Below are 13,946 nucleotides of genomic sequence, written 5' to 3'. Positions count from 1 at the left end.
ACAAGAAATTGGGAATATACTTGCATCCAGATATGTGTGTGTGTATAAATACATACATACACACAGGTAAGCCTAAGTCACTTTGTATGCTAAGTGAAAGATGTCACACAGACATTGCTGCACTATGTGGTTTCCTTTTATACAATGCTTGAATCAAGCCAAACTGCAGTCACAGAACGAGTAGGAGCTATCGGGCACTGAGAATAAACACACTGACCATATCGTAGCAAGACATATAATTATGGAACAATGATAAGAATAAATGTGTTGAGGGGTTGGGGATTTAGCTCAGTGGTAGAGCGCTTGCCTAGCAAGTGCAAGGCCCTGGGTTCGGTCCCCAGCTCTGAAAAAAAAAAGAAAGAAAAAAAAAAGAATAAATGTGTTGAATACAAAAGAACTTTTAAAAGGAACTTTTTAAGGTATTATTCTATATCATGATTTTAGGTTATAAACTATAAATTTGTCAAAACTTTTCAAATATACTACTGAATCAGTGGATTTTATGTAAATTATCTTAGCAAAGCATTTTTAATCAGATGTGCCTAATTCTTCATTTTCATTTCTTAATATAATCAATACTTTTATTTAAAAATTAAATAAAAAAGCATTTAAAAATCACTTTGCAGAAAAAAACATTCTAATCAGTATTTTCCACTTCTATGAAAATGTTCAGAAAAATTAGATCAATGTGATTAAAACCTGGAGCTGCTCTTGAAAAGGACCTGAGGTGACTTGGCACCAACCACAGGCAGCTCACAACTCCACCTGTTAACTCCATTAGTAACAAGGCCTCTGGTCTCCACAGGTACCCGTAACTCACCTGAACACACACACACACATACACACAGGCCTCCACAGGCACCTGCACTCACCTGAACATACCCAGATACAGACAGACACACACACACACACACACACATACACACACACGAAATAAATATTTAAAAACTGGAGCTGTCCACCAATTCTAACACTCTTCGATCTAAAATATTTCCTCATGAACTAATTATAGGATCTTAAAAACATAATTTTGAAGTTTCTGATGGTGACAAATCTCTTGTCCACTTTAAAAAAAGGATTAACTCCTATTTAATTCTAAGCTTCTCATACTAACTTGTTTGTTGTTTGTTTTGTTTTGTTTTAAACAGGGTTTCTCTGTATATGTAACAGCCTTGGCTCTGGGGAACTCTTTTAGTTAGGGTTTGGTTGCGGGGGGGGGGGGGGGGGGGGGACGGTCTTCTAGACCTAGTAGTGTCTTAGGCATCATCAATAAACTACACACCCTCCTTAGAAGATATTTCATGCACACATTGAAATACTAATACATGCTTAAAACTACCTCAACATTTAAAATTAAATGCCAAGGGCTTTACAGATCATTTAACCTAATTCACTTATTCTAAAGCTACATGAGTAGGTAAGGTAGGCAGAAAGAGGCTAGATCATGGTATGTCTTCTACAGCAGTCGGTCTCAAACTTTTACTACAAATCTAAGGATCTTGTTACAATGGATATTCTGACTCCTTATATCTAAGAGGGGAGGGATTAAAACTGAGTTTGTAATTAGTTTCAAGATGATGCCAAAACTCATAGTCCTAAAAACATATGGAATAATAAAGGTCACAATATTTTACTGAAGTTTAGTATATAAATGTCATCCATTTAATCTTATTTCAGCTAGTCTCTAATAATGTTCAAACAAAGTCAGAAAAGGGAGAAGTTTTCAGGCTGTGCTATAATATTCTATTCTTCCTGGAGACTGCTGATATTCTTGGACAACCAAAGTCAGTGTAAGTATTGAGTCTATAGGAAGCACGAGAGACAAAGAATTAAACAAACTCTACTTATACAGAAAAGATAAAAGAGTATTTTAAAGTGTTAACACATTCTGTAGCAGGACTGAAAACAACTGCTCCAGAGAGCTCAGTGGTCACTTAAGTGAGCGAGTGTTCACAGTAGTAGTACTAGGACTGGCCTCCCAGTCTAACTAAGATGAGAACATTCACAAAGGTGAAGGAGGCCTAAACTTCAATGAGATTAAATGTTTTATTGAAGGAGGAAAGCAGTATTAGCCAACCAGGCATTAGAAAACAGTTTAATTCCTAATTTGCTCCTAAAATAAAAATACCAGTAGAAATTTATAAAGTTAAATTTTTCTCTACAAAACTGAAGCACAATGCAAATGGAGGTAGTGGGGAAGATTCAGGATGCATCAACAGTGTCAATTACCATATACTTTTCCCCTGGATTAGTTCTGCCCCTGGTCAGGAATATGCTACCCTAAGAACCTCAAAATGCTTTGGAGAGTATATAATAGCTTATCTCCTCTTCATTATACTCAAACCAGAAAACAAAGAGTTTTTTTTTTTCCTGTAAGATTCACATATTATCTTCTACTTGAAATCTATCCTGTTTCCATAGCAACCAGCACTGATGCCATACCATTTTTGCTGTTCCCACTTAAAGAACACTATGGCATAAAATCCTTTTATACATTTTATGGAACTAGATGAGGGAAAATGTAAAATATATTATATGTGGATACAAATTATTTTTTCCAAAAACTGCCATGAAGTGCTGATCAGTTCTTCAAACAATATACTTGGGTATCAGATGTATTTTAGGATTTAAAAAAAAAACTACTTAAATTAAGCTCTGGACCTAGTTTTGTACTTAAAATCAGGTTGTCAATGAAGACATCCTAGAGATAAGAACATCTCTCTGTCCCCAGAGAGGTCAGGTGAAGGCTAAATTTAAAACTATAGGCTAAGAATACAGGGCATTATCCCTAAGGACAGCCACGAAAAACTCTGTAGCAGAGGACTGACAAGATCAACTCGCTGCTGAGATAAACTGAAGGTGATGAGTAGTAAGAACTGTAAAGGATCTAAAAACGGGAGATCAGATATAAGGCATCAGAAGAGCTTGATACAGGGCCAGAAGCCCAGGGCTAAGGGGACAGTGAAAATGGCAAAGACAAGAGCTCCTTCATCAAGGCCCTTCTTTGGCCTCCGACAATGGGCTAACCATAAAATTATTCCACATTTTTATAAAGGGTACTGTGTTTCCTTAAAAGTGTTTACTAAGTAGCAATATACTCCATGTCCACTTCCAAAATACTGGCACAATGACAACAAAGTTTTATAACACAGTCAGGAAGAATAAATCAAAAACCAAAACAGGGTTCCTTGACTTGGACAAATAACAGTTCCCTTCTTGGCCCAAAAAGTAACTTTGTGACTTAAAGGGTAACAAGTCCGTGAAAACCATCTAGCAAGGGAACTGCACATGCACACGTGGGCTTAAATTCAGAAGAGTTAACAGGACAAATCCCAAGTCGTGAGAAAACTGAAGACACAAAGTTCTATTGTACCCTATCCCTCTGCACCTGACAGAGACAACTATTACAGCAACAATTCAAAACCAGTACATTCCAACTCAGATTTATCTCAACGCAGGCAGAATGTCTGCTATGAGATTGGCTATAAAGAGAATGGTCCCCCAACAAATAACTATCCTTCAAACTAGATAAAATGTAATTAATCGGGGTTGGGGATTTAGCTCAGTGGTAGAGCACTTGCCTAGAAAGGGCAAGGCCCTGGGTTCGGTCCCCAGCTCCGAAAAAAAGAAAAGAGAAAAAGAAAAAAATGTAATTAATCTGGAAAAAAACAAAGGATTTCAAAAGTCAGTTTTGCCTCAGCTGGCTGGGTGGCACACCCTTTAATCCCAGCACTCAGGAGGCAGAGGCAAGTGGATCTCTGTGAGTTCTAAGCTAGCCTAGTCTACAGAGTGAGTTCCAGGACAGTCAGGAATACACAGAGAAACCCTGTCTCCAAAAAAAAAAAAAAAAAAAAAAAAAAAAAAAGACAAAAATGAAAACTCTTGTTTCCTACTCTCCTCTCTCCTTCTGTCCCTTCTAAGACAATGGTAGAGTCCATGTCAGGATTCTCTGTAGTAAACAATACACCCGCTCAAAGCCAAGGGGAAGAACAACAACTGCACCACATTTTGAACAACCAAGTTTCTCCTAAAATTATTCAGTCATCTAAAGCCAATTTGGGGGCATGGGGAGTTTGAGACAGGGTTTCTCTGTGTAGCCCTGCTGTCCTGGAGCTCGATTTGTAGACCAGGCTGACCTCAAACTTAAAGGAAGATCCACCTGCCTCTGCCTCCCGAGTGCTGGGATTATGGGTGCGCCACCCCCTCTTCCTCCTCCACTCCAGCATTAAAATCAAACCTTTGTTCCTCTTAACTACGGAAAAACAGCCCATATTCCTTTATTATTAAACACGCTTAACACAACTGGATTTTTCCAGTAGATTCCAGTTGCTTTTAAATACTTTTACACCTCTTTAGATTGAAAATTCTTAAAAAATTAGAATTTCAAGAATGCCATAGCTTTCTAGAATGCTTAAACTGTTTTGTAAAAGAAGCAACATGCTGCCTACTAAGGTACATGTCTTATATTTCACTGAGACCCACACAATCTTCAAAGCCTAATAAAACCCACACTAAAACTGGGAGATGCTTCGAGTAAGAATGCTTACTACCAAGCCTGAAGAGCTTGAGTTCGATCCTGAGACCCCACATGATAGGAGAGAAGCACTCGCTGCATGTGGCGCTCTAGCTGGTAGGCACACTCACTGCTACAGACTTTGGCACCTGACACAAGCTACAGAAAATGTCTCTACCATTTTGCCTGTAGGCATGTCTGTGGGGATTTTCTTAGTGATTGATGTGGGAGGGCCCAGCCCACTAGAGGTGGACTGTGGTCCTGGGTGGTATAAAAAGCAGGCTGACCACGCCATGGAGAGCAAGGCAGGGGCAGGGTCTCTGCTGGAGTTCCTGCCTTGGTCTCCCTCAGTGACAGACTGTGAACAGGACATGCAAGTCAAACAAACCCTTTCCTCCCCTAATGGCTTTTGATCTCTGTGTTAATACAACAGTAGAAGCAAACTGAGACACACACACAAATATGTTTTAGAAAGCAACAAACATATACTCTATCATGGGCTTCCCACAAAGGTCTTATAAGGAGCTTATGAATAATAGATGAGGACTTCAGTCACAGTTTATAACTCTTCTACCATGGTCCCAATTGGAAATTTTGCCAAAAGGAAAAAAAAAAAAAAAAAAAAAAGTACTAGAGTCCTAGATAGCCGTCTCGCATCAGGTAGGTATCTTTCTATCTTTGCACCCGGAGTTCTGGCAGTAAGCTAGCTAGCTATCTGGGCAGCCACTAACTGGCTACACAAGCTTCAGTCAGAGATAGATGCAGTTCTATGAAAGAATCTCCATTAAACTAAAGTTAGAAAGTAAATCCCCTTTATTCTGCTTGTACTGGCCAGAAAACCATGTATGGTTAGTTAAAAGTGCATATTACCCCATTGGGAAAATGACTTCATGACTTACATGTCATATACCCATAAAATCAACTATTGCATAGCTATTTATCCCAGGGTGGTGAAAATCAGTAATTTACTACCAAATCCTATCTGATGTGTGCATACACAAACACAGAGACAGACAGTGTAACCATCGTGTGAAAACCGCTAACAGCCCTTTGAGTTTACACTATGGAGCCCTAGAACCCTCACAGCTCTCACAGTAGGGCGGCCTACATATCTGACTTTTTTCCACGGGCTCCACCTCTGCCTGATTCCCTTTCATTCTAAGGATAGTGTGACTACCACAGCTCTATGACAGGTCACTCTGCTCTGCCCCAAAGGGCCTGGGTCAAGCTTAAGCACTGCAAGGAAAGCTAACAAAAGCACCCAGCCCATTTACTTCACTTACACAGCAGAGCCTTAAGCATATGTGGCAATCACTAAAGGGCCCTCATCTCCCCTAACCCTGGTGAGAAATAGATCAAGTACCTGAGAAGTTTCTGGGACTGGAGAAACAGCACACACTCCCTTCAGTGGGAATAGTGACTGACCTCCCTCCCAAAAACACAGGGCTTTAAGAATAAAATCAGGGGCTTTAAAGTACTTTATTAAGAACCAAATAGTACCTGTCATCTAATAGGATATGAAACAAAACTTCAGCAATAAAGTCATTGTGAGATGAAGTTCAGTTACTCTGTGGTCACATCTATCTTCCCTAAGGTTTTAAAAAAAATAAAAAAAATAAAAAAGCTTGATTTCTCTGAAGTAACAAACCTGAGATCTAAAAACCTTCAATGGTTGCAAAATAAGAAAACCACTGCATTTAAGGAGGAGGAAAGAAATAAAGTTGTTTCTCTGTACTTTCCCCAGAGAAAACCATCCTTATAAAGTCACTAAATCAACATTTTAAAAAGTTATTCCTACTTCTGAGCCTAACGTTCCTGGCTTTTGAGAGCTCACCTGAAAAGGCTTTGCTCTCACTTGTACATCAAACCTATGTTCCAACTGAACACAGACAAGAACTGTCCGTGTGTCTCACAGTTAAAGTGTCTTAACTCCAGCAGCATCACCCTGGCTGGCCTTAGTCACCCCAGGGAGCTGCCTGGTTCCAGTTGTGGAAAAATGTGATGTAGGAAGAGGTCTGACAATTTTATTTCATGGAATAATCAGAAATTCTATCATGAAGTTAAAAGCCACACTAAAGAAAGGCTGTAGAGATGGCTCAGTGAGGACAGCCCGTGCTCAGTTCCCAAACCCACATAAAATGGTGCACAGTAACCCAGAACTCCATCTCCAGGGGATGGAGACCTCTGGCCTTGTGGGCACCTATACTCACACATATTTTTAAACATAAATATTTAAAAAGAAACAAAAAACCCTGAAAACCTGTACACCTATGTGGACTCCACTACAGCTAGAGTCTCATTTTCTCTCCTGACTTATGTCCCTATAATAATCCCTTTACTGTAAAGTAGCTTCTTCTCCCCCTCCCCATAAAAAGAATTCCAGAGAATTTCAAAAGCACTTTACCAAACAGACTGAGCACCTACAGAAAGAATCCTAGAACCCTATTAACTTAAAGGTTCAGTCATACTCTTTCACTGAGTGTTGGATCCTAAACCCATTCTGGATGTGGGCGTAACATACAGCACTCACCCTAATATTTGGAAGATCCTTGGTTTGAGCTTCAGCACTTGGAGGGAAATGACTTGGGGTTGTTTTCTTTTTTACATGAGCACACCCAATTTAGTTTGTAATGCAGGTGACTCAGGAGCAATCTAGTAGGTGTAGGACCTGCCTTAGAAGTCATTGATCGGAATGGCTATTAAGTGAAAGTCTTCCACACATGACCACCAAAGGAAAGGTCGATATCTATGAGCAGCAGAAGAACAGTTAATAAGTGTTAGGCAAGCACTACTTATCAATAGTGACAACTTTGGAGTTTGGTTTCTGTAAGAATCTGTTTTCATTTTAATCCCAGTGTGGGAGACGCGGCTGCTTCACATGGTGCCCAGCAACTGACTAGGATTCCCCAGCTGCAGATAGTTTCTATGATTGTATGACGACTGGAATTCTGCGGGGTTTTCAGAGGGTATATAAATGCTAGGGCCCCACGAGGCCATGTGGGTTGTTGGTCATTTGCTGGTGGTGGCGGTTTGTTAAATAGTTGGGCACAAAAAAGAAACAAGAAGAAAAAATTAGATATCCTGACATCGAAGATCAAACTTGCCCTAATCAGCAGGAAGTAGTCTAACGATAATGTCACCCCTTTCCCACCCCTAACTTTATTCAGGGATCTCTTTCCTCTCCTCTCTCTTATCTAGGGGGTTGTAAGTGTGGAAGAATGTGGTGGAGAAGGGTGGAAGAAAGAACCCACAAAATAGCCAAAGGCAGCAACAACATTCCCAAGAGCCTTATCTCTTCTCAACGTCTAATAGTATAAAGACATGCTCTTAATTATGACTGGATCAAATGTATGCTTTTCCTACTGCAGAAAGTATTTTGACACTACATTTCAAACTGTACACACACACACACACACACACACACACACACACGTGCACACACGCACGCTTTCCAAAACAAAAATCAGCCACCTAAAGGTTAAAAAAAAAAAAAAAAAAAAAGACTTTCTGGAAGTACTTTCAAGGGCAGAGGGCTCCCATTGTAAACAGTTCTGATAAGAGTCTGTGGTTGACAGGTGACAAACTTTATTTCCTTTTCTTTTTCTCGTTGGAAAATTCTAGTTTATCCTCATCTCTGACTTATGTCCAAGATAAATGATGAAATGCAATCTAAAGTTTTCTATAAAGAGTCTGTGGTAATTAAATTTAATCAAAATGTCTTAAATTTCATCCAGTAAAACCTTTATCAGATTGTGGAAAAGGAAATACAAAAGCAATCTCATACTCAGTGTGTTTACTCTACGCTTATTCAGACCTCACGTATCTAACCGTCGGCTCTTACTATTGCTAAGCCTTTGAAAAACTTTATGCCTTTAACCATCACAACTCTCAATAAGGACTTCGTGCGTTCATTCGCACCACGGTGAAAGATCAAATGCTAAACTCCTAAAAATAGGGGTGCTGTGAGTGAGAGCAACACACAACACCGCGCTGCCAACGCAACTGCGTCTTCGAGGGGGCAGGGGCGCCATGTACACATACAGTAGGAGCTCACATTCAGCAAAACCCAGGAACGAGACGGATCAGGTGACCAGACACTTTCAGCCTGAAGCGAATGACTAGCAGCCCCAGGGCTCCTAACCCCAGTTTGACAACCGAAGCCAACACTTGCAACCCTGGCCGATCCATGCACAACTCGTGAGAATGGGTTTGGCGGATCCAAGAGCTGGTGAGGCTGAGCCCGGGCCCCAGCCCTGGCCTGTGGACTGCGGCTCCCATCGGGAAGGGTGTGTGTGAAGAGAGAGCTCTGCGACCTGGCAGCCAGGTGCCAGCGGTTCCCGCGTCCTCCACCGCCGCCGCGGGGCCCAGCGCGTCCCGCTCGTCCCTCCCTTCCCGGCCCGCGCTAGGCACAGAGGGCAGCAAGTGCCCGCCGGGTGACCGATCCCGCACCACCCGCCGACCTCCGTGCGTCCCAGCCCCGCGGCCCCAGCTCAAGGCCGCCCCCTCGGGTCGGGGCGGACACCGCTGCGGCCACGAGGCGGCGGCGGGCAGGGGGCCGGGCTGCCCGTTCACCCCGCCAGCTGTGAGAGCCGAGGCCCTCGAGCCGTCCTCTCAGGCCGCGCGGCGGAGCGCGGGGCGCGGCTGAGGCTAGGCCCTGCGAACGAGCTAACGAGCGTGCGAACGAGCGGACGCAGAGGCGAGAGCCGAGACCAGCCAGCCGCGGTCTTCGACCCTACCGGGCGACCAGTGCCCGCCAGCCCGAGCGGCCGCGGCCTCCCTGACTCCCGGCCCCCGTGGCCTCGGCCCCGCCCGCCCGTACCTAAGGAGGTCGTGGACGAGACGTGGTTAACCCCGACGCTCGAGTCGCTAGTCTGTCGCCGGCGCCTCAGCCCCTGCTGCGGCTGCTGCCTTCGCGCTGCCTCGTCCCCCTCCGCCATCTTGTACCGATTTAAAATTAACTCCCCACTGACGTCAAACGCCGCCGCCGCTTTATCAACCTCCCGGGAGCCGGCGGGGCGGCCTGCGGGTCCTAGCGCCGCCCTCTAACTTCGCGGCCCAACCACGCCCATCCGTGCCCTCGCCCCGCCTCCGCCCCAGCCAGCCTGCCGCGGGGCTCCGCAGCTCTCAAACTTCTAGGAAGAATTGGGGGACCCCCACTGCGGCCTGCGCCACCCCGCCCCCACCTCCCCGCACTCGGTGCCACACCCCCTTGCCGCAGGGCGGAGAGGGCATCCCTGGAGAACCAAGTCCTTCCTTTCCCAGATCTCTTCGCATCTCTAAAGTTGACTGCACGTGAGGTTACATTAGCATCCTTTCCCTCTTAGCTTTCTTATCCCCAGCCCTCTGCCCTGTGAAGCCAGTGCCCCGCTTGTCTTGATATTTCCTTTGCCCTGCACAGAAAGGATTTCTCTTTCCACCACTGTCCTACAATTTGTTTGCATTCCCATCGGCTTCTGAAAACCTACTTTCCCCCTCTCAACTATGCATGTCTGGTGCCCAAAAAAATCACTCAGAGAAAGAATTCTAACACACCCTTTCCTAACTGTGATGAACCTTCTGGGGATCCAGTGGCATCATGTAGAAAGTTCGAGAATCTCAGTAACAGAAATGTCTACCTGTGGAGGCATCTATGAAACACAGTTCCTATTCTCATGAATTTGTACCACAACCACGGCTACATGAGAAATTCCTTTTCTCTGGTAAATGTGGGAGCCCAGGTGTCCAAATGACTGTCTTGTCCTGATCTCTTAAGCCTAAACTTTGCAACCTTTAATTCCACAAAACCTCTAAAACAACGTTAGTGTCATCAAACTTCGAAGGACTTCATTCTAAAGGGGCTTTTGTTGTACTGTCTGGGGATTATTAAGTTACCTGTTCTCTATCTTTGGAGACACCTATTGTGAGATCCTACTGCACTAATTCCCTGTGTGCTGGCTCCATGTTTCCTGAGCAAGCTAGTAACGTGCTTGCTTGACAATAGATTTGCTTGCTTGCTTTTCTCTTCTTTTTGTTTGTTTCTTTGTTCTTTTTCAAGATAGGGTTTCTCTGTGTAACAGCCCTAGCTATCCTGGAACCCACTTTACAGACAAGGCTGGCCTCAAATTCACAGAGCTCACCTGCCTCTGCCTCTTGAGGGCTGGGATTAAAGGCCTGGGCCTCCACACCGGACTTTGGATTTTCTTTTATAATTTCCCTATGCAATAACTGTTGGATATTGTACACTCTGCAGTGTGCAACTACTAATTTGGGCACGAGACAAGATGCCAGATGAGTGGTTTTGCCTTCGAAGACTAAGCTGCCATTTATTGCTAGCAGTTATGTGGCACTAAGTACAGCCTCCCAAATATCCTGGGAAAGTTAACCATTCCCAAAGCTGTGCTGCTGGCCAATCGGTCTTCAGATCAGGTTCTGCTGTCAGACATTGACACCTCACAGGCTCGGCTACAGTGCCCCAGACAGATCCACATCTCCTGGCTCCAGTGAATATAGAGAAATCTAACTCGGGTGGTCACAGAATGAACACTGACCCACAGTCACCTCAAATCCAAATTTAAAAAGCTACCTTCATTAATTACCTCTCTTCTATTTCAAACCAGAGAGAGGTGTATTCCAGACTTCTTTCTCGTCTTTCCACCCACGTCTTACATTATGACTGCTGAGTCTCTCCCTCACTGGCTTCCTCTCCAGCACCATCCTAGCCTGTAGATCTTCAGCCCCTCATCATCTCCCCCTAGTCCCCTGTAACAAGGCACTTTTCCTTCTCCTGTAGATTCTTTACCCAGCCGCAGGTTTGAGATTTCTTCATACAAATAGGATCGAGGGGTTGCTCTGCTCAGGGCAAAGTCCAAACTGTAGTTGACAAAGCCTTTTACAATGTAAACATTGCCTTTTTTTTTCTTTCCATTTCTCTGAAATTCAGATTCATCTAATGCTTCTAAACTTCCAGGTTCCACAGTGCTAGGGTAAAGCATTTTCATGGGATCAAATCAGCTTTCTGACACCATGATCTTGTATCTATGGAATGCTTCCTTTTCTGGGCACTTAGTGCTTTAAATGTTAAGTCCTTGACTCTGTCAAATAATCTTGAGAAGTTAATGCTATCACTGCTGTCTGCTTGCCCTGCTGCTGGTGTGACCCAGCCAGCCTCAATAGCAGGTGTCATGTTGGAAGACGTGCAGAGGACCTCCTACGATCATCACCACTGTCCCAGTGCCCTGCTTACATATTGAGAGTGTCTACAGGGGGCAATTCATGGCTAAATAGTGTTTAAAAATCATTTTGAAAAAGTAAAGGAAATTCAAATAATCCTAGTAATTTACAAATATTGGACCATAACCATTTCTCAAGTCTTATTCAAAGTCAGGAAAGAACACACTCAAAATCAGAAGTTCTTTTTAAATAAACCTTTTTATACGAATATAGACAATGCAATTCTGCTGGCTAGTTTTTATGTCAACTTGACACACAACTTGGCATCTTGGAATAACTTTTAACTGAGAAAATGTCTCCATAAGTGAGACCAGTAGGCAAGTACATAGAGCATTCTCCTGGATAATGATTGAAGGGCCAGGCCCAGTACCAGGCCTGGATGGGTGGTCCTCTGTGGGATGAGAAGGCCAGTTAACCAAGCCGCAGGGAGCAAGCCAGTGACTAGCTTCCAATAACCACCCTCTTCCATGGTCCCTGCCTCAATCCTGCCCTGACTTCCCCGGATGACAGACATTAAGCTGTAAACTGATACAAACTGTTTCTTCCACCAGTTGTTTTTGGTCAGTGTTTTGTCACAGCATTGGAAACCCTGACTGCAATAACATTAAATCTGAATCTATTTTAGATTTATTACAGGATAAAGCAAATGAGTTATAAACTGTCTTCACGTAGTGAAGAGCCATGGTTGTCAATGGGAAAGAGGAGTCCTAAAAATAATGAGAGGGAAGGCTAAATGACTCTTAAGGAATGGATTTACTTTTAGGTGTTGATACAGATTCAGAATTTCTAATATGCACAAAAGTGTGTGTATGTGTATATGTATATATATACACATATGTTCATACATGCATATACACATGCATACACGCATATATACATATATATACATATAAACATACTTATATGTGCATGCATATACATATATGTGCATATTAACATACATATATGTGCATACATATATACACGCATATAGGTATGTACATACCTATATGCATACATATACATACATACATACATATATATATCCATGCACAAGCATGAGGACCTCCTCAGCACCCACGTAAATAAACTGTGTGTTATGGTACACACATGCACATAACCTTGCCAGATGGTCTGGAAAATTAGCAAGGACAGGAACCTTCTGACCAACCAATCTAGTCAATTAGTGAGTTCCAGGTTCAGTGAGAGACCATCTCAAAATATAAGACAATGGATCAATTAAGAAAGACACAGCATCCCCATTCTGGCCTCCACACATGTCCCCATGGGTGAGCACCCCTGAACATTTGCCTGAACATACTTGAACATACACACAACTATTCAAAGTACAAAGAAAATGGATATTTATTTTACAGAGTAAAATATTATCTTTCTAATAGATTAAGGATTAATACAGACATTCATTCCACATATTATTACAATGTTGTGAAGAATCACAGTCACTCACAATTTAGCACTAGAGGAAACACTTATGTCAGGTTAATGCAAAATAATGAGATCCAGCCATGTAAAATGTGTTTGGATACAGAAAAACTTGGAAAGAGATGTTCAAGGGGAAAGGAGATGAGGTTACATGGGGATATACCCACGCTCTTGGCACTGTTTGAGGAATAACTGATGTTCTAATTCTGAAATCTGAACCAGCGACATAATCCAAAGGGTAATTAGCATCCTCACCCCCACCCCCACCCCTTCATAGCAGGCTCCTTGAGGCCGACTTGCTATGTTGCTATGTTGCTCTGCCTTTGTGATGTACAGTTTGGCAAGCTCCATTTATCAAGATGTTATTATCCCCAAGAACACAATGCTTTCCCAAAGAGATTAGACAAAGAGAAGGGAGAAAGGCTTGAAAGGATGGTTCCAAAATGGTCTATCTACTGTCAATTACCCATCAGAAGAGAGGCACACAGAATAAAGAAGGCACTTGTTCACAGGATAGTTAAGAATTCAAACCATCGGGAAGTCATTTCTAATGTCAAAATAAAAGCATAGTTCTTGCAAGATGAAAGTTGATACAGTTAAGCACATGTGGCTACCGGAGAGCATTCTGACCTGTGCTCTCTCCCACATCATCTCACCCTCTGCTGTTCAGAGTAATCCTTCTTGAATGGTGCAAACATCCAATATAGCAAGAGCCTGCATGGCTTTCTTCCCTCACTCTTACTAAGGAATCTATTAGTCCAGGCTTCTGCAAGTCCTTGTGTTTCTCTTCCCTCCCTCTCTC

At 43.0% G+C, this 13,946-nt stretch overlaps 1 protein-coding gene across 3 annotated transcripts in view; it reads right to left on the bottom strand.

Moving 5' to 3' along the window:
• Nucleotides 1-9,514, bottom strand: part of Atl2 (atlastin GTPase 2) — a 41,425-nt gene extending 31,911 nt beyond the window's left edge. For 2 of the 3 annotated variants that reach the window (XM_063261599.1, XM_063261600.1), the window contains exon 1: nucleotides 9,333-9,514. In XM_063261599.1, the coding sequence (XP_063117669.1) occupies nucleotides 9,333-9,450 (118 nt within the window). In that variant the 5' untranslated portion in view covers nucleotides 9,451-9,514. The remainder of the gene's footprint in view (nucleotides 1-9,332) is intronic. The other variant, NM_001100671.1, reaches the window with a different exon arrangement.
• Between the last annotated feature and the right edge of the window lie 4,432 nt (nucleotides 9,515-13,946).

The sequence above is a fragment of the Rattus norvegicus genome, chromosome 6, assembly GCF_036323735.1.
Source record: "Rattus norvegicus strain BN/NHsdMcwi chromosome 6, GRCr8, whole genome shotgun sequence".
In the NCBI taxonomy this organism is placed as follows: domain Eukaryota; kingdom Metazoa; phylum Chordata; class Mammalia; order Rodentia; family Muridae; genus Rattus; species Rattus norvegicus.
This window is presented reverse-complemented; position numbering and strand designations above follow the sequence as displayed.